Source organism: Stegostoma tigrinum, chromosome 13 (genome assembly GCF_030684315.1).
Source record: "Stegostoma tigrinum isolate sSteTig4 chromosome 13, sSteTig4.hap1, whole genome shotgun sequence".
Taxonomy (NCBI): domain Eukaryota; kingdom Metazoa; phylum Chordata; class Chondrichthyes; order Orectolobiformes; family Stegostomatidae; genus Stegostoma; species Stegostoma tigrinum.
Window position 1 is genome coordinate 68,861,164 of NC_081366.1, and position 19,809 is coordinate 68,880,972.

The 19,809-nt window shown below is 43.7% G+C and overlaps 1 protein-coding gene across 4 annotated transcripts in view; it reads left to right on the forward strand.

Moving 5' to 3' along the window:
- The window catches only part of ebf1a (EBF transcription factor 1a), a 432,193-nt gene that overhangs the window by 268,692 nt on the left and 143,692 nt on the right, over nucleotides 1-19,809 (forward strand). For all 4 annotated transcript variants that reach the window (XM_048543553.2, XM_048543551.2, XM_048543554.2 and 1 more), the window contains 2 exons: nucleotides 439-569; nucleotides 18,010-18,136. In XM_048543553.2, the coding sequence (XP_048399510.1) occupies nucleotides 439-569; nucleotides 18,010-18,136 (258 nt within the window). The remainder of the gene's footprint in view (nucleotides 1-438; nucleotides 570-18,009; nucleotides 18,137-19,809) is intronic.

A 19,809-nucleotide genomic window follows, 5' to 3' on the forward strand; every position in this document is an offset into this window, starting at 1 on the left:
TGATTCCTGCTGGGCCTGGATGTTATGATCCAGCTAAGAATAAGAGGGCTGCTTTGAACCATGCGCCAAAATGGTTTCTAAACCTATGTCTTTGGCGTTCCTGTTACACATTCACAGTAATACAATAGTTACTGTTTATTAGGTTTTCTGTAGAGGGCATCAGTTCATCTTGGGCTTTCCAATGAAAATTCCACTGAGTGTGGAATTAATGTTAATTCATGGCTTTTGTTTGGACAAGAGTTCAGAGTTTAAACCCATTACCTCAGTTACAAGGACTCACCGAAGCCTCATAACTAAACCCTGCTAAGATTTCTCACATCATTAGATTGCTTTACGTATTTTTCTCCTGCACGGTGACTTAAGGAATTGGTCAAAAGCCCATAATATTTTTGTTTTGAAGCTTGTTTTTATTCTCCTTTCTTGTCTCCCCCTTATTAGCCACCCCTTGCATCAAAGCCATCAGTCCCAGCGAGGGCTGGACTACTGGAGGAGCCACTGTCATCATCATTGGAGATAATTTCTTTGACGGATTGCAAGTCATATTTGGCACCATGCTGGTCTGGAGTGAGGTACGTGAAGGAAACGTGTATACCGTCAATTTAGTAGAAATCATTGGTTTCTGATCCTATGCTAACTCAGGTTCCTCATATGAAGGAGAGAGTAATTCTGCAAGAATTGCCTCTAATAAACATATGCCTTGCCTGACTATGTCTGCTGCTAATGTGACAGTGATGATTATAAAGTTCAATCCAAATAAGCCTCCAAGTGTTTCTTATTAGTGCTGTTGGAATGATTGTTTCTGGATGCAGTGTCAGCATCTACATTTTAAGTTAAGGTCTCCCAAAGGCTCAATTGAAAGCTGCCCTGACCAAAATAGCTCTCTCCCTCTCTCTTCTTTTCTCTCTCTCTCTCACGCTCTATTTTTCATTAACACTGTCCCTTATCGAATATTTTTTCAAATTCTGCGGAAGTTGCAGCTGGGACCATGGTATGGCAGGAGAAAAGATATCAGCTGCTGGCAGAATGGACACTGTACCGTGGATATTGAAAGGATTATATACCTTGAGCAGTGCACCATTAAACTGCATTTCTTCCCCATTGTTTAATGGTTTGTTCTTAGATTATCAAGTGATACACCAGCAAAAGAGATTATTCCGCCCATTGTATTTGTGCTAAATCCTATCTAGTTTCATACCATTGTTTAGCCTGATATAATTTGTTTCTGAGGAGGAGAGGATAGAAGAATGTCACATGACTTACACATGTTTGCTATAAGTATGTAACAGTCACTGTATTTAGATTGTTCTTTCTTCACTGTTGCCCAAAATTCTTTGACTCTTCAGAGATCATTGACTTTTGCTGGAGTATGGGTCCCTGGTTAAGCTCTGGATCAAAGTGTCTGTTCTTCATCTTTAAGCACAGAATTGAGTTACAGTAGGCTGCGTCACTGCAGTAGGTGTCACAGCTGAACCTGCACCTCTGTTTCATCCAACACAGACAGGAACTGAGGCGGAAAATTTGGGAGCAAGAACCCTGGCTGATTTTTCTCCTCAATCCCAGCCCATGTTAGCCCAAAGGCACTGAGGTTAATTTTAGCACCCCTGCTCCGACTGCCAGCTTAGGTCAATGAACTGGGCAATGAAGATTCAAAGTGAACCTTTGGGAGAGCTTAACATAAAGCCTAAATGCTGGCACTGCATCCAGAAGCAATTACTTGAATAACACTAATAAGAAACATTTGGAGCTTTAGTTGCATTAAACTTCATAATGTGCACTGTCACATTAGCAACAGATTTAGGCAAACAAGGCACATGTTTATTGGAGGCACTCTTTAACAGAGGGGCTCTCTCCTTCACATGAAATAACCTCATATTGTGTCAACTTAAGCAGTTGTCAGTGAATAATGAACATAAATGTGACTGCCAAGATGGGAATAAGACTCGACTGGAGCACAGAGACAATAGGGACTGCAGATACTGAAAGCCATAGCCTGGAGGTGTGAGGCTGGAAAAGCACAGTAGGCCAGACAGTATCAGAGGAACAGAATCACACCTATAGACTCGGGGGAGGCAATGGCCTAGTGGTATTATCGCAGGACTGTTAATCCAGAGACGCAGATAACATTCTGGGTACCCAGGTTCAAATCCCTCCATGGCAGATGGTGGAATTTGAATTCAATAAATGTCTGGAATCAAGAATCTAATGACAACCCTGAATCCATTGCCGATTGTCGGGGAATCAGGGGAACCAGAACCCCTCTGGTTCACTAATATCCTTTTGGGAAGGAAACTGCCATCCTTACCTGGTCTGGTCTACAAGTGAGTCCAGACCAACAGCAATGTGGTTGACTCTAAACTGCCCTCTGGGGAATTTTGGATTGGCAATAAATGCTGCCTAACCAGTCACTCCCTCATCCCATGAATGAATATTAAAAAAAAGAGCTGGAGCACAGCTTTGTGGCATGGTCGTGGGCATGGCCACTGTTGTATTATGCTCCATTCGCTGGTTCCAGTAAAGTTGCTCATCTTCCCACTGGAAGGCCGTCCCAACCCTCCCCATCAGGATCTTCTGATGTGGGATTAAGTCAATCACATTACAGGGAACCTGGGATACTCCTGCGAGTGGAAAGGGTGGTGTAGATTAGTGGATATGGCACTGGACTCATAAAAAAGAACTCTAGGCTAACGTTCTGGGTTCAAATCCCACCATGGCACTCCACACATGTTTGCAATCTCATGATGTCAAGAGCGTCTCAGTGGAGTTTAGATGTGATCAAGACTCTGTCGTCCTGTTCATTCCCAGTTGGGAATCCAGCGTGCACTTACTGACTTAAATAGAATAGTAGAATATTAACTTAGGAGATGTATGTTTCAGATAGAATAAATGGAGGAAATTCCAACATTAGCATTGAGGTTGGAATCCAAATTGAGCTATTTAACCCTGTGTCGACCATTGCATGAGCCAACAACTGTGTGTGGCTAATTGGAAATCCAGATGTGGCTGATTGCATACCTGATTAGTAATTAAAAAATAAAGAATAGGCACAGTTGTGGAACAAGCAATCTTGATGTTGATATTCATGTGTGAACTTTATGGCTGTTGATTCGCAGTGCCCCGCGGACCCACTGCTGCTACACCTGTAAGGCTGGAAGGGCATGGTCAGCTTGAAGCCAGTGTTCTTGCCAAATGCTGTTTTGCGTGACTCCTTTGTACCGCATTCAAACAGCAATTGACCCCAGAGAAGTCAATTGCCCAATATGTTGCAATGTGCCTGCCAGATTAGCGAGGGGGCACCCCTTTGGGCACTCTTCTCAGTTTCACAACATTGGCCAGATTGCCACGTACCAGCCTGAGAAAACAGGCAAATTCACACGGATCTGTGGGGAAACCCGTTAGGTGTCACTGCTGGCGTGGGCACCTCGTCCTATCATTCTAACAATCCCAGTTCCAGCATTCTGAAGCAAGGAGACTGGCATTATCCACTCTTTAAGATCCCATCTCTTTCTTTTCCACTCTTTTCTGTTTCTCAGACTGTAAGGCCTCTTTGTTTTTTTCTACCATCCCCCCCCCACCTTTTTGACCCTTCCTTATCTCATTTCATTTTTGTTTCAACTTTTGCCATTATTTCTGTCCCTTTGCGCTCCTTGCATTTCTGTCCCTCTCTCTGTCTGTCTCCCACTCTCTTTTAGTCTTGCTGGCCACCCCCTAGGCTGGTGGAGGCAGACATATGGCAGCAATTTCCATTTGAATGACACCCTCTGGCCGTTCCTGTAAACCTCAGACCGACAAAATTCACCTCTCGCTCTCAAGCCTGGGGCCCACCCAGCACCATATGTTAACAAAAGGGAGACTTGAATGGCTCGATATCTCAGCCTAAGCAGCAAGGGGTTAGATGTGATTTTGTATTATTTATATTAGAGGTGACCTCTTTAACCCTGTGGATCCTGGAAGGGTTTCGGATTATAACACCCTGGAACTTGAGCTTCTAAATGCTCTCAAGCCTTTATTGGCTTTGTCAGAAATGAGATTTATACAAAGTACAGCTTGGCATTCATTAAATTGGGCAGAAGTGCTGATTATTAACACATTCCTTTAATTGTTGCTGTTAATAAGCATTGTTCAGCCAGTGAACGACTATTATTTCAAGTATATTCTTCACACTGCAGAAAAATGGAGTCATTTTACAGTCAATATAACATTGATTTTCAGGCTTCCTCATGTCTAAAACCACATAGTAAAGTAAGGTATTCCAGAATTTGCCCTGTAGTGAGCTCGAGGTCATGTTCGACCAGCAGAATGCGCTTGTTTTATGTTTCAGAACAGGTTCCCCAAAAACCAAACTCCCATACGTAGCCATTTGAAACTTGCCAGTGCGGTTTTTATTTTTATTTGTTTTTATCTGTTGATACTTTCCACTCAGGCTCAGTGCTGCCTGTGAGGATTGACCCATTGCCTGATTGCAGAGGTGACCATGATTCTCCTGGATTATTGCTCCTGTCATCACATGGGTCAACGTGACTACAGGATCCACAGAATAAGAGCAGAGCTGTACACAACACTAATCCGCCAGCTACTGGAGCACAGCAAACAGTTCTGATCACCGGATTACTGGAAGGATCGGGTCACATGGGAGACGGCATGGGGGAAATTTATGAAGATGTTGCCGGAGGTTGAAGGGGGAAGGATTGGGTAGGCTGGGCATTGATTTCTTTGAAATAGAGGAGAGATTTAATTGAGGCTTATAAATTTATCAATGGTGTAGAGTTTATAGGAAACTCTTACTTCCTCAGCAGGTCAATAACCAGGGATGGTAGAGTTAAAATTTGTCAAAAGCTTTGGCGGGGAGTCGAGGACCAATCTTTTCACTTGGAGGCTGAGGGAAAGTAGGGACCTGTTGTTTAGAAAGGTAATAGGGGAAGAAAGCTTCATTACATTCATAAAGCATATACACCATTATCTATAATGCTGTGAATCAAGAACTGGAAAGTGGTATTACACATCTTTTGGGCATCACAGACATGAAGGGCTAAACAATCTCCTTCTGTGCTGTACTTCTGGGTTCATTCCACTGTCAAAGAATTGGCTGTTCAAACTTTCCCCAAGCTATAACCCCCACCAATTGGTGAAAGAGCAACACTTCTGTGAGAAAAATTGCTCAACAAGCCACATTCTGTTCAGAGGTGCTCATATGATGCTACAAAACTACACTGAAACACAAACACATGCACAGCTTTTCTTGTTAAGAAACGGTAAATAGCTCTTCAAAGTTTAATACAATTGTCTTACAATCCCCAGGAGAATTCATGGCCAAGGGGAGGGAAGCCTTGTGCAGACACCCCATCATTACGGGTGTGGAGTGCTCTTGTTGGAATAACTCATGTTTGTGTCCTTCACTTTAATATATATTTGTGTATACATTAGTCTGTGTGTTCAAAGACAAATGGCATGTTCAGACATGGGTTTATTTAATCACATAGGCAGCATTGTGTGTGTGTGCGTGTGTGCGTGTGTGCGTGTGTGCGTGTGTGCGTGTGTGTGTGTGTGTGTGTGTGTCTTGTGCTGGTGCTCCCAATGATTGATTCACATTCTTGTTCCTTCTTGAATGCTTTACTGGACCCTGCCTCCACCATTCCCTCAGGCAGTGTGTTCCAGACCTTAACCACTCATTGTCCGAAAGAATTCTCCCTCATGTCACTTCTGCTTCTTTCACCAACTCTTTCAAATCTCTGCACTCTTATTCATGATTGTTAAATGAGTAGGAACAGTTACTCCCTATCCACTCTTCTATCCTATTCCCTCTTAGCCTCCTTTTCAAGGAAAACAGTCTTAACTGCTCCAATCTATCGTCATTACTGAAGTTCCTTCTCTCAGGAACTATTCTCATGAATTCTTTCGGAACGCTGTTCAGTGCCTTCACATATCCTTCCTAAAGCGTATTCCCAAAAGTGGATGCAATACTACAGGTGAGGGCAAGGTTAGGGTCTTCGACAAGTTTAATGTAGCCTCCATGTTCTTGTACTTTATATCTCTATTAATAAAACTAAGGGTACTATATGCTTTTGTTAAAGCCCCTTAATATCATCTAATAGAGAGTCATAGAGTTATACAGCATGGTCTAACTAGTCCATGCCGACCATGTTCTCAAACTAAACTAGTCTCACCTACCATATGCCTCCAAACCCTTCCTATTCATGTACATATCCAAGTGTCTTTTAAATGTTATAACTGTACCTGCATCCATCACTTCCTCTGGAAGTTCATACCACACAGTGACCACTCTGTAAACAAGTTGCTCCTCATGCCCTTTTTAAATCTTTCTCTTCTCACCTTAAAAATATGCCCCCAGTTTGGAACTCCCCACCTTAGGGGAAAGATCTTTGCTATTTATCTTATCTGTGCCCCTTGTGATTTTATAAACTTATATAACCCTTCAACCTTCTTGGCAAGCAGTGAAAAAATGTGCCAGCCTATTTTTAAAACAAAACCTTCCATTCCAAACAATGTCTCGTTGACGATATATACATAACAACCCAGGTCCCTCTGCTCAACCATCCCTTTGTATAATCTCTCCAAATTCTGTCTACCAAAATGTTCATATGGACGTACACAGAATAGTGTAGGTTAGATGGGCTTCAGATTGGTATGACAGGTTGGCACAACATCGAGGGCCGAAGGGCCTGTACTGTGCTGTGATGTTCTATGTTCTATGTTCTGTGTAATGTTCTATGTTCGAAAATGAATCAGTTCACTCTCTGCATTGACTTCATCTGCTATTACCTGTTATCTGATTCCGCTGACACATTCGACGCTAAGCTCTTCATGGTTCACAGTTATTTCCTACTTTTCTCTTTAGAAGTTAAGAATTAATCTCTGGGACACTGCTGTCTACAATAAGGAGAGACTAATCATACAGGCAGGAGGAAACTGTAGTCATTTTATTCCCATTTCCATGGACCATTCTTGTTTTATGAGTTGGAGATGGGCTTGATTGAGATGCAAGAACTAACTAATGAGGGTAACAAAGATGCCCTGCTAACCCAATTGATGCCTCAGTTCTGCTTCATTCACACTGCAGGACGCTGGAAGATTGGTGCTTGGGACATTGGCTGCACTGTGTTGTAAAGCAGCTGGTTATTTCTCATTGCACACAGGCCCTGGAGTAAGGAGGATTATCTGCATAGTACAAGGTGTAGAGCTGGATGAACACAGCAGGCCAAGTAGCATCTTAGGAGCAGGAAAGCTGACCCTAGAAGGTTCTAGGCCCGAAACATCAGCTTTCCTGCTCCTAAGATGCTGCTTGGCCTGCTGTGTTCATCCAGCTCTACATCATGTTATCTCGGATTCTCCAGCATCTGCTGCTCCTTTATCTCTGATACAATAATCTGCATGGTAATAGGCGCTGGTCTTGGAGAGACATATTCTACCAGCTCCCCAGGGGTCTGTCACAAAACTGCAGAGCCAAGTTGATGTGCTTTGGTCTGAGCTTGGATGCTTCAAAGCTAGGCTCATGACCTCTGGAGCTGGGGAGGAAAGGAAAATACAATGAAACCAGCCCCACCTCTTTACGTGTTACTCCTGGTGTGGGATTAAGGCCACATAGGGCTTGTCTGTGATATTTCCCATGGCCAAATAGCAGCTGCTAATGCCCACTGCCTGGATTGGTACATATGAGTAAGGAAACTTGGACGAGATGCCTGAGGGCATGACTGTCTTTTGAGACTGTACCCGAGCAGGAGATGAAGATGTGGGAGGGGGAGGACAAACAAACAATCCCCCTCCCCCAGCCACTCAGGCTTATATTTGGTTAGAGGGGGAATTCGAAAGGTTGAATAGCAGGCAAGTTTTCAATTTAAATTTAATTATTCTTAAATTTGTACCTGATAAGGGCTTGTTTATCTGACAGCACAAGCTGTACAAAGACTGATAAGGAGTATCTTAGTCTGGCTGATATTGATCACAGGGTCCCCAGATACTGATCGGCCAGTTAAATTAAGTGTTTCACACATGCTGATGGTAGCACCCTGAAGGGACTCAACAGCAACTGTGACAGAGTATCTCAAGTGGATTTGCAAATTATATTCTGGAAAGGTTCTTATTATCAATTCAATTTCTCACATTACTTCATTGTAGGAAATATTTTTGCATTGTTTATCACTGGGATTTTCAGTCAGTCGTGTTGGGAGATGCTGTCTTTTTGTGAGCTGTGAGAAATGGCCAGCAGTATAACTACTACGGCTGTATTTCCAAGCTGGGTGGAAATAGAGCATTTTAAACTGTGAGTAAAGTACGGCACAAGACTAGCATGAATGGATACAGGGCCAGTGCAAATGAAGAATAGCTTTGTCCCTGGAGGGAACAGTTCTGACCCTGATGGGCACAGGTCTGACCCTGATGGGAGCAGGTCTGACCCTGATGGGAGCAGGTCTGACCCTGATGGAAACAGGTCTGACCCGGGTGGGAGCAGGTTTGACCCTGATTGGAACAGGTCTGACTCTGGTGGGAACATGTCTGACCCAGGTGGGAGCAGGTCTGACCCTGATGGAAACAAGCCTGACCTTAGTGGGAACAGGTCTGACCCTGGTGGGAACAGGTCTGACCCTGGTGGGAGCAGGTCTGACCCTGGTGGGAACAGGTTTGACTGTGATGGGAACAGGTTTGACCCTGATGGGAACAGGTCTGACCCTTGTGGGAACTGGTCTGACCCTTGTGGGAACTGGTCTGACCCGGATGGGAATAGGTCTGACCCTGATTGGAACAGGTCTGACCCTGATTGGAACAGGTCTGACCCTTGTGGGAACAGGTCTGATCCTGGTGGGAACAGGTCTGATCCTGGTGGGTACAGGTCTGACGCTGGTGGGGAAAAGATTGACCCTGTAGGTGTAAGTCTGACCCTGGTAGGTAGTGTCTGACCCTCATGGGTGTAGATCTGACCCTGGTTGGTACAGTCTGATCCTCATAGGTGTAGGTCTGATCCTGATGGGTGTAGGTCTGATCTGGGTGGGTACAGTCTGACCCTCATAGGTGTAGGTCTGATCCTGATGGGTGTAGATCTGACCCTGGTGGGTACAGTCTGACCCTGGTGTGTATAGGTCTGACCCTAGTGGGTACAAGACTAGCAGGCATGATCGTGGTATGTTTAAGACTGTCGCTTCTGGATCTAGCATTAATGAGTAATTATGCTGATCTTGCTGGGTGTAGGACTGACTAATAGGTGCAGGACTGTTTCTAGTGGCCATCAGGTCTGATTATGGTGTGTACAAGTCTGACCCTGGGGTTAACAGATCTGACCCTGATGATTAACAGTTCTGATCTTGGTATGCGTGTACAGCAATAGTGGCTAACAGGTCTGACACTGGTGAGTGTGTATGCTTTTAGTGGGTAACAGGTCTGGTCTCAGAAGGGGAGAATTTTCTGCCATTTAATGAAGATTTAGAATCAATGCAAAGAGACCTTGAGTCCTGAAATTCTGAGACACCTAAGAGTAATCCTGGAGAGTTGATGGCAGGATCGTAACAGGAGACCAGATTGACACTTTTGAGGTCTTTAAAACTGACCCCTTTAACGTAGGAGAGAGAGTACCATCAAAGGGGTTGAAAAACCACGGTCCCATCAGTCCGTATGCTGCATAGTTAGTTAAAGTCTCCCATCCTTCTTTGCAGTTTTGGTTCCTCCCTGTGGGAAGAGCTAACTTGCACCCACCACTTCTCCTGTTTAATTGGTCTCTTCACATCAAGGATGACTAGCTTCCAATCTGGCTCAGTGGGCTACTGAGAAGGTTGATCAGGCCCCATGCAGGGTACATGACTTTGCTCTCTGCACATGCCTGCTGAAGCCTCTTGATGTGTTTGATGCCTTCCCATCTCTGTTTTGGTCAAGCATGGACTGTCTCTCCCATGAGTCAGCAGGAGGCTTGACTTCTTTCAGGGATGGCTTTGGAACATCCTTAAAACATTTCTTTCTGGATTCTCCTTCCACAACTGAGTTGTGTGTAGAGCAGTTGATTCAAGGTTCTGATGTCAGACGTATGGTTGACATGTCTCATGCAGGCAACTGGAATTGAACCATTTGCCTCTTCTCATTGGACTGTTGCCTTGGGAGAAGATGCTGAAAACTGATCACTTGTTATCAAAATGTTGGTGCACACTGGCAAAGGCTGGGGTTCTGTGTTACCTGCCTGTCCTTGGAAATAGGCATCCTTTATTCATAACCCATAAAAAGACATCAACACAAATATAATAGCAGGCTGTGTAGTGCTAATGCCATTGGGCTAGAATCCATCTGTCCTGGTTGACACTTTTGGGAGATGTGTTCCTTTCCCTCTATAGTGGAACAAAAATTCAATGAACCATTCTGTTTTGGGTGGCTGGTCAACTATCATTGACGGTTGTGAAAACCCTTTTGGTTCGCTGACCTCCTTTTGGGATGGAAATCTGAGTTTTAGAATGGTTCACGTTTGTGAGAAATGGAGAGGCCAGACTGGAGGACAATAGCATTTGTTAAGCTTTGATGTAACAAGGACACAATGGAGATTGTCAGCAGCAGATGGTTGGAGGCAGAGATAGAGCTGAGCAGTGTTATGAAGATGGAAGTAGGTGATCTTTCTTAGTGAGGGTTGTGTTTCTCCTCTTTTGCTCACTTTCCCCGGGTTCAGGATAGACACTCAGGTGGGACAGTAGAGGAGAAACCCAGCTGGTGCCTTCAGGGGAGAAACGAGAGAAAATGAGTTGCAATAAGCATAATTCTATATATTTATAACTATCAGTGAATGTTTACAAAATCAGAAAAGAGTGGGAAAATGTGCAATCTATTATTACAATTTCTTGTTCCTAAAAATACACCACAGCAGCCCAGCCAACAGATACTTTCCTGCTCCTCTGATGCTGCCTGACCTGCTGTGTTTCTCCAGTTCCACAGCAATTAACTGCAAGATATGTTTGCATTTAATGCCTGTTAGTTTAACTAAGAATTTAACTCATTTATGTTTACAGTTAGGAGGAAAAGTGCTTTGTGTATATACACACAGATCCTCACCATATCTCATACTGATGAAAACCACTTGGTACTCAAACAAGAAGATGCCTGGGACACAAAGTAGTTTATTGCAGCTTAGCAACTAGGTAGAAGTTACATGAGTATGATAGACGTTGTTGCACAGACTTAGGAGGGAGTTCTCAATTTTCTGCCTTACTCCTTCCAGGCCCAAAGATGTTTTCCTGCCTGAGTCAGTATGGTATTATAATGGGTGGTCTCTGGATTGCACAAGTTTCAGAGTTGGTGATGAGAACTTCAATCATTTTTTGGATCCCTGACCACCACATAAATGATTGAGCCTTGGCTCTGCACTTAGTGATCCCAGGTGTCCCTGGTGCATCTTAAACCAAGACATCTTCCTGCAATGAAGCTGGAATAACCAGCCTTTCATCAAACACCAGCAAGTCCTCTCTGATCATGAAATGCTCTCTGTGTTTAAGATAGGTTTCCCTGGCCAACCCATTGGACCTTTGGTCTAGCCAACCTTTGACAACAATACATTCTCACTTTCTTCTCTGTTCCTACTTGTTTGAACTTCTTGTGGAATGGACTGAGTATATGACTCAACTATGATCCACATCAATTCTGGCAATTTGTGGTCTGACATTCTGGAGAGCACACCCACCATCATATGCAGTTTCTCTTGCACATCCATTGTCTCATAAGAGGACCACATAAGGCAGAGCCTGAATGTCTCTGTCTGTGTAGGTATCCTTGCCAACCTTTTCTCATCAGTGTTTGTGGTCTGTCTGCATTAGCACTTTCAGGCTGAGCATGTGATCTGAAAATCTCTCACAAGCCCATGTGACTGAGAGAGCCTCTCTGTCTATGATGATGTGTGGTATGTCTGTATCTGACAATGCCCATGAGGCGTAATGTGCAGAATTGTGATACCAGTACATCTGCCCCTTACAGTCCATTGCTGATTACCCAGGGAGCGCAGCATCAGCAGCCCTGATAATTGGAAAAAATGGGTTGTGGTAGGAGAGGACAGCTGTGATTGTCAGCATCCCCTTGAACTTGTGAAAAAGTGTGTTCTTGATACAGGTCTCAGCACCACCCTTGTATTTTCTTTTGGTGTGGTCTCCATTCTAGTTAACCAAATGAGACAAAAAGAACTACTATTGGGGTAAAAAAATCTTTGCGTTACATGAACTGATTTTGAAGTGGAGTCTCCTTAATCATGTTTGTTTTCTGTGGGTGTATCATTATTCCATTATTGTTGCCAATGTATCCAAAAAGTGAATAGATTTCTTTCACAAGTCAGACGTGAGACATGTCTGATAGATGTCGTAATGGCTTATCATCTCTCCTCTTAGGGTACTGTATTCATTGTTGAGTTTCCCTCTTGCATCACATGTAGACAGGATGGTTGCCTTCATTGCTCAGCCCCATGAGTATAGGAGTTGGGACAATATGATAAGATTGTACAGGACATTGGTGAGGCCTCTTCTGGAATACAGCATCCAGTTCTGATCGCCCTGTTATCATGCTCGAGAGGGTTCTAAAGAGATTTACCAGGATGTTGCCAGGTATGGAGTTATAGAGAAAGTCTGGATAGCCTGGGACTTTTTTCACTGGAGCTTAGGAGTTTGAGAAAGGACCTGATTAAAGTTTATAAAATAATGAGAGGTATAGATAGAGTTGATGTAGTTGTCTTTTCTCTAGGATAGGAGATTTCAAGACTAGGGGGCACATTTTAAGGTGAGAAGAGAGAGATTTTAAAAAAGACATGAGGAGCAAATTATTTCCACAGAGGGTAGTTCGCATGTGGAATGAACATCCTGATGGAGTGGTGATGTGGGTACACCTACAAAGTTTAAAGAACATTTAGATGGACATATGAATAGGAAGTGTTTAGAGGGATATGGGCCAGGAGCAGGTAGGATGAGTTTAATTTGGGATTATGTTTGGCATGGACTGGTTGGATCAAAGGGTCTGTTTCTGTGCTGTATGACTCTATTACAATGAATCAATGACTTTAAGTAAAACCCTGTTAAGAAAACCTTGTAATCTTTGCTGGTTAATCTCTTTGATCTTTCAAAGAAAGTTAAGGGTGACACATATATTCTTTCTTAAGAGTGAGTAAATATATGCTGTCTACTGCCTGAAACTCCTTGTGCTACAGAGTTGCTAATAGCATACCTTTAATCTTAAATTGTACACTCTTGGACCATGACATTGTGGTACTTTAGGCTGTAAACAATATTCCTCCGCTATCTGAAACCCTGAATCAAGCTTAAAATTAGTATCATTCTTGCCGAAAGGTTCATCTCTTTCTTCCAACTTTTGGTTTAAAACGTCTGGCTTTGCTTCTTTTGTATCCTTTTCTATAATGTGAAGTTCTTCCTCTGAGTAGCTATTTGAAGATTTGCTGCTTTGAAACTTTGTACATCTTTTGAAAATAACGTAGTGTTTTACAGATTTTTAGATAGCTGGGTACTGTTGATGCCTGTGAGGGTCCTTACTGCATATCACTGAAATTGGACACTTAATATCGGTTATCTAGTTTACTACCTCTACCGACTATGCTCTCTATTGTGGCTTTGTTATTTTGGTACCTGAAGAACTGAATGGATTCTGCTGATTTGCTGTGGTAAAATTGTTCTTCTCTAAGATTTGATTTGTGTTGCTTTCAGACTCTCACCATCAGTATAATTTGCTCCAAAGTCAGACCTTTCTTTGGCTAAAATAAATCTGACCAAGACTCATCAACAATTCCAGCAGCAAATCTGTCACTTAAGAATTCTGGCATTAAGCTCATTTTCCCATGAATCTATGGAGATCAGTAATGAAATTATCTTTAGATTCACCTTGATGCTGGAGTTTTCTATTAAATCTTGTTCTTTCAAGAATGTTATTTGTTCTGGGACTAAAGTAATTGTCAACAACCGCACAACTTGATCAAAAGTGTCTGTTGCTTCTTTTAGACCTTGGTAAGCTACAATATCATCAGCGATACTTATAATTATTTATGTAGCTGTATATCAATTTGTTCTGCTGTCGTTGATTTAGAATCTAATGAGAAATTATTATTTATCTTCAGAGCTGTTTTCTGCATGATGTCCAATGCTGTGTTCTATTTGGCCATCTCAGAAATGATAGCTTTCCAGCAAAATTATTTCTGCTGCTGTATCTTCCTGGATACTGTGAAAGGATTTTAATTCTGCAGGATAGCAATGCTGCTACTGTGTACTGTTGCCCTGTAATTTTTCAGTCAAAATGGGGGATTCCTGCTTTTTAGTGAGCCAAGTGGATGATTCTTGCTTTTCGTGCACTTTTTTTTCTCCAAATATATCCCACTAATTGCAGCATTAACAAACAATTCTGTTCCCCCGATGGTTGTACCAAATGGAATCCCTTGCCTGTAGCATTAATAAATGATTCCCATTCTCTTAATGATAGTACCATAATAAACTCTAATCCATGTGATTTCTTGCTCACATTTACTGCTGCACATCTCTTACTGGATCTGAGTTGCTTTGTACTGCTGGCTATAGATTCTGCCTTGAGGAATCTAGCTGAGATTCTCTCTTCCCAGGGTTCTTGGAATCCCAGCCCATTCAGCTGCTGTTTGCCTGCTCCAGTGACCTTCTTTTTGAGTCTGAAGATTCTAAAGACATCTGCTATTGGCTGTCTAGTTTTAAACTGAAGCAATGCTCACTGCTGGCCGATGTTGTAAAATGGATCCCCACCATGGAACAAGATCTATCTGGTGGATCTCTGGCTATCCTCTTTCTTGGGATCAGCAGGGCTGCCCACTGTAGCATGGTACAAGAAAACCAATTGGCAGTCTAATGAGAAGGACCATCTGCCTCAAACGCAGCGTTCTTTATTTCAGGGTAGCAAGTAAGCAGAAGTCATATTGGTATGATAGGCATTGTTACTAAGGTTAGTAAGGAGACCTCAATGTCTGCTCTTACTTCTTCAAGGTCTAAAACTGTTCTCCTCACTGCTCTGAGTCTCTATGAAATTCACATACTGGAAGTGCTTAATATACTCCAAATCATCAACCCTTTCAGACCTTTTCATCCTCATCAGTTGAGCTTAGATGGTACATAGCATGATCACAGGCTAGTCAATTAAGCAGAGACAAAACTGGGAAGTCTTTCCTTTCTTAATTTTATGGTCTTTAACAAGTTCAGATGGATGCGGAAAACCAGCAACTGTCACGCAATGGAACACTACAGAGGCTGAAATTCTGAAACAAAACTAGAAAATCCTCTCTAGCCTCTCTATCTCTATTTATCTCTGTTCTGCCTGCACCAGAATAGGACTGTCCCAGATATGGGGTGGTTGTCTCATGCCCTGGGGTTTGTGATATCATTCCTGCCCTTTTTTAGATTGCTGATTTTTGCACACACCCGGCCTATACTTTTCTCCCTTGGTTGGAGTCCACTGGTTGCTGCCCCTCACCCTCAACAGACTGCTTCCCCCACCCTCGCTGCCCCCTTCCTCAAGCTTGCCAGCTTGCACCATCCTTCCACAGGCTCGCTAGCCCCTGAGTTACCATCACCTGCCTCCCACACCCCTCTTCCCTCAGTCCGGATAGTATTTCCACAATGCTCTGACCCTCGCCCCTCAGCATTTCTACACTTTGGCCCAAACATCTCCTGCTACCGCGCCTGTAAAATATCCGAAGCCAAATTGTTTCTTGCTTTCATCCTTGAAAGGTGCTCGCCCTGATCTGTGGCCTGTTATCTTGATTCTCTGCCATGCCCTCGCACTGACCTCTTTGTCTCCGCCTGGGTCTTTTGCACTGTTCTCGTGGAGGAACAGCACTTCATCTTACAGCCAGGCACTTCTGGACTCTTCACTGAGCTCAACAATTTCAGACTGTAAACATGGCCCCCATTTTGTTTGCCTTTCTTTATCTCTTGGGGAATTTTTTTCACTTTCTTTCAGCCGCATATCTGCTTCAGGCGCATCTTTTGTTTCCTCATTTCTGTTCTTCATCTGTCTCCAATCTCTTTGGCTTTGGAGGACCAACTTTTCTGTCCTTCAGCCTGACCTACCTTCAACCTATCATGGATCCTCCTTTGAGCTGTGGCCCACATATCCCTTGCTCAAACTTTTGTCACATCTCTAACTTTTCCCAATTGTGAGGATGGGCCACGGAACTGGAACATTAAATAACACAGTGTGGAGCTGGAGGAACACAGCAGGCCAGGCAACATCAGAGGAGCCAGAAAGTTGACGTTTCGAGTTGGTACCCTTCTTCATTTTCTGAAGAAGGGTCCCAACCTGAAACATCAACTTTCCTGCTCCTCTGATGCTGCTTGACTTGCCCTGTTTCTCCAGCTCCACATTGTGTTATCTCTGAGCTGAAACATTAACTCCGTTTCTCTTCCACACAGACGCTGCCTAACCTGAATTTTCCTCCCAAGATTTTCTAGTTTTGTTTCAGAATTTCAGCCTCTGTAGTGTTCCGTTGCGTGACAGTTGCTGGTTTTCCACATCCATCTGAACTTGTTAAAGACCATAAAATTAAGAGAGGAAAGACTTCCCAGTTTTGTCTCTGCTTAATTGACTAGCCTGTGATCATGCTATGTACCATCTAAGCTCAACTGATGAATTTTGCATGAGATTTTTCACTTTTAACAATGCGTAGACAAAATAATATGTTTGTAAAATAAATCATCGATAGATTTCAAGGAGTAAAAGACAGATTTTTAGAATTCAGTTGCTGAAGCCCCAGTAGAAAAAAGATGCAGATCACCATTTGATCATGATTTAGTATAGATGAAATTTGTATGTCAGTGGTCCTACTGTTATCCCCTGCTGGGTATTCACAACAATGTTGTTATAAAGCAGCCAATCTCTGATTCTGAATGAACACTATCATGGGAGATCTGCAGCTCCTTGGTACATATTAAAATGAGAATATTATCAACCCTAATTATTACATTGACATTAACCCAGCCAGATTGAGAACATAAATTTCAATTTGTGAAAAGTACATTCAGAACTAATAATTGGAATAGATGATTTTGCTTGGATTTTAGCTCCAGTATTAATCTAACCCTCTCCCAACAAGTTGAAAAGATTAGGGCTGTGCACCTGTTTTATACTCCAAGCCTGCACAAATTTACACTCCACTGATTTCAACAGGCAAGGAATGTACAACAGGCTTGTGCCCCATCTACTTCACTGTACCTGCCATGTGCGTTATGTTAAAATTGGGCTAGATGTTTGTGGGAATCTGCTACTTTCATTAACAGAGTCAGAAATACGAGGATCATTCGAAATGCAGCTGGATTGTTGGCTGGGTATCTTGAATCGTTTTGTGTTTTGGTTTCTCTGCGCAGCATTTTAATAGAGAAACCTTCTGACCCTCTGTCTACGCAAGTGAGTGTGGGCGAAGCTACCCAGCCAGGCAACAGAGTGCCTACCATTTGAATTTTAATTGGGGTGCTCATGACCAAGTCTGTCCAGATTAAATTGCTGGTCAGAGTCAGAATGAACTAGGCACATTCAAGGTTGGCTTGTCAGCAACCGCTGACAGCTTTGTGACCTTAACCATCTGGTGGGGCTTTCTCTGCTTCTGCAGGCAGTCCTGGAAGGTAGCGGTAATGGCTTACGCAGGCTAAAGTGTGAAGTAATCGGTATCAGACGCAAAAGGAAATCCCTCTACCAGCTCCCTGGTAATCTCTAAAAGACATATTTTAAAATAAAGTAACCAGTTCTATTAAGACACCTTTATGAATCTTGTCCCTGTTGCACATTGTGTTCGGGGTATAGAGCCAAGCTGCATCAGGCCAGGAGAATACAGAGTTAATTGCTTTACAACTATGTTGTAAAACACTTTTAATACTCTTGTCAGTACATTTTAATGTGCATTCTATCAACAGAGTATTAGGGCAGTGACACATTTATTGCAGATTTGAGAAAGCCCTGTTTACTGAAACTTGGCACTGAAGTGTTGCTAAAGAACATCACCTGATAGCCTGATGGCATTGTTACTGTGTTTTATTGCAGCTCATCACTCCGCACGCAATTAGAGTGCAAACCCCTCCGCGGCACATCCCTGGTGTGGTGGAGGTCACACTGTCCTACAAATCAAAACAGTTCTGCAAAGGGACTCCAGGCCGATTCATCTACACAGGTGAGGAATCCCGTGATTCCGGGTGATCTGGTGGTGGTGCTTCTGTGAGCTTCAATGATCCTTTATAACCATTGTCAGTGGGTTGGTTCCTTCCAGTGCTCCTTCTGATATCTGGCTATTGTACTTTGGGATTCCAGTGGGTTGTTGTTCCCAATGGCTTGGGTGGGGAGTGCACTGGCTCCTGTGGGACTGCCAAGCTCTTTAAGCTTAATCTTGAATCATTCTGCACACCGTTCCATGCTGAGCCACAATCAGCTTGGCTTCCTAGAGATTCTCTGGCGGACATGAACGCTCTCCCTGGAATCACTACATCACAAGGGTGTGTACTTGGAAGATGGATCAAGACAGAGTTAGCCTTGTCCACCATCATTGCCCATGATCGAAAACCACTCTTCTCAAAGCTCATTATCCAGAGATAGCAAAAACTGCACATACTGGAATCAGAGATAACACTGTGTGGAGCTGGAGGAATACAACAGTCCTGGCAGCAACAGAGGGGCAGAAAAGTTGATGCCTTCGGTCGGGACCCTTCTTCGGAAATGGGGAGGGTGAAAGGAGCTGGGCAATAAATAGAGAGGGAGAGCAGGGGTGGGGCTGGGGAGGTAGGTGGAATGGTGATAGGTGAATGCAGGTAGAGAGTGATGAGGATTGGTCAATGGGATGAGAGGGAGAGAAGATGGACGTGTTGTGTCAGGTCAAAGAGGTGGGGATGAGAGGGAGGGTTGGATGTAAGATGAGGCCGGGGGTGGAGAGATTTTAAAACTGGCGAATTCCACATTTAGGCTATCGGGCTGTAGGCTCCCGAGGTGGAATATGAGGTGTTGCACCTCCAGTTTGCATGTGGTGTCATTGTGGCACTGGAGGAGGCCCAATTTGGACCTGTCACCCAGGGAAATAGGAGGGGAATGTGGGTGTGGGAGTGGGATGTTGCCTCCCCTACATCGGTGAGACCATGCATAGACTTGGAGACCATTTTGTAGAGCACCTGTGCTCAGTACGTGACAGACGACAACATCTTCTGGTCGTGAACCATTTCAACTCCCGCTCCCTCGGTGACATGTCCATCCTGGGCCTTCTCCAGTGTCACAATGACACCATATGCAACCTGGAGGGACCACACCTCATGTTCAGCATTGGGAGCCTACAATCCGATGGTCTAAACATGGAATTCACCAGTTTTTAAAATCTCCTCAACCCTGGCCTCATCCCATGTCCAAATCTCCCTCTTATTCCCGCCTCCTTGACCTGACACAACTTCTCTATCTTGTCTCCCACCTATCCCCCCCACCCATTCCACTGACCAATCCACACCACTCTCTACCTGCACTCACCTAATACCATCCCCCCGTCCTTCTCCAGCCTCACCCCTCCTCTCTATTTATTTCTGAGCTCCCTTCTCCCTCCTGATTTCTGAAGGAGGGCCCTGACCCGCAACGCCAGCTTTCCTGCACCTCTAATACTGTCCGGCATGCTGTGTTCCTCCAGCTCCATACTACGTTATCACTATCCAGAGAGACATTTTTGAAGGAATTGTATAAATTCTAGTTGCTCAGCTGTAGGAAGGAAGTTATTAAACTGTGAAGGGTTTTACTGACACTGGAGAGTTTGAGTTATAAGGAGAGGCTGGATAGAATCACAGAATCACAGGATTCCTAATGTGGAAGCAGGCCCTT